At 50.3% G+C, this 1,485-nt stretch overlaps 1 protein-coding gene across 1 annotated transcript; it reads right to left on the reverse strand.

The window, feature by feature from the left end:
• Nucleotides 1-792: 792 nt before the first annotated feature.
• LOC128127358 (uncharacterized) lies at nucleotides 793-1,276 on the reverse strand. The gene is made up of 2 exons (XM_052765830.1): nucleotides 1,150-1,276; nucleotides 793-1,082 (listed from the first exon to the last, which is right to left on the reverse strand). The coding sequence occupies exons 1-2, from the start codon at nucleotides 1,274-1,276 to the stop codon at nucleotides 793-795; spliced, it is 417 nt and encodes a 138-aa protein (XP_052621790.1).
• Nucleotides 1,277-1,485: the final 209 nt, after the last annotated feature.

The following is a 1,485-nucleotide window of genomic DNA, read 5'->3' on the forward strand; positions in this document are numbered from 1 at the left end:
CTCTCTGGTCTTAGAATATATAGGATATCATCAATAAAAATGATCACCGACCGATCTAGCATCGGTCTACACACCCTGTTCATGAGATCCATGAATGTTGTTGGGGGCATTGGTGAGCCCAAACGGCATCACAACAAACTCATAATGCCCATATCAAGTCCTGAACGCTGTCTTTGGTATATCCTCATCCCGAATCCTCATCTGATGATACCCCGACAGAAGATCAATCTTGGAAAACCAAGACGCATCCTGCAGCTGATCGAACAAATCATAGATCCTAGACAACGGATAACAGTTCTTCACCGTTAGTTTGTTCAACTCTCGGTAATCAAATGCACATCCTGTGTGATCCATCCTTCTTTTCACAAACATGATTGGTGCTCCCATAGGGAACTACTCGGGCGAATGAACCCTTGGTCCAGTAGTTCCTAAAGCTGCATAGATAGCTCCTACATTTTAGGTAGAGCTAGTCGGTATGGTGCCTTGGCTATCGGGGCGGCACCCGACACCAAATCAATGCGAAACTCCACCCGCTCTCCGGAGGCACCCCCAATAACTCCTCGGGAAAGACATCCTGGAACTCCTGTATAATCGGGATGTTTCCCGCGTCCCACGTAGTCTCAACCCTCGTGTCAGTGATGTAATCCAAAAATCCCAAACAACTCTGATGAAGTAATCTCCTAGCCCTCGCGGCTGAACAAAGGGTCGGCCCCTGCAAGGCCCTTTCACCATGAATAACCAGTTCTCCCCCACTTGGGGTTCGAACCCTCACCAGCTGGAGCTCACAGTCGATCATGGCCCCATTGCCCCCAACCATTCCATCCCAACAATAACCTTCAGTCCTCGTTGCGGTATCGGGACTAGATCAACACGAAACCTCTCCTCAAGAACATTCAGGACACAGTCCCTATATAGCTTCGCATCACTCACATGGCGGTCATCTGTAACCTCTACCTCGAGTGGGGAATCCAAAGTTCCCGGAGCATCCCGGAACTTCTCGCTAAGCACAAGAGACACAAATGATCGGGTAGCCCCCGAGTCGAACAATACATGGGCAGACATACCATTGAACAAAAAGGTCCCTATACATAAGCACAATACACACATAAGCAATACAAATAAATATGGAGCGGGATAATAAATACATACCAACTACAACGTTCGGCACCGACGGAGCCTCCTCAGTAGTCAATTGAAACGCACGACTCTTCACCGATGGAGCATCCGCCTTAGCAAGGCGGGCATCTGTGATCCTCAGTGTGGAGGGCGCAGGCATCACCACTTCTCCTCCCCCTCCCTGCAACTTCGGACAATTGGCCCGCTTGTGGCCGGTCTGGTTGCAGTGGAAACAAATCAAGCCCTTCTTGGGACAGTCCCTGCTTACATGGCCCTGCTGACCATAAGTATAACACACCATGCCCTGCCCTCGACATGCTTCCCCATGTGATCTCCCACACTTGGCACACCGACCCCGACCCTGCTGGC

The sequence above is a fragment of the Lactuca sativa genome, chromosome 7 (assembly GCF_002870075.4).
Source record: "Lactuca sativa cultivar Salinas chromosome 7, Lsat_Salinas_v11, whole genome shotgun sequence".
Classification (NCBI taxonomy): Eukaryota; Viridiplantae; Streptophyta; class Magnoliopsida; order Asterales; family Asteraceae; genus Lactuca; species Lactuca sativa.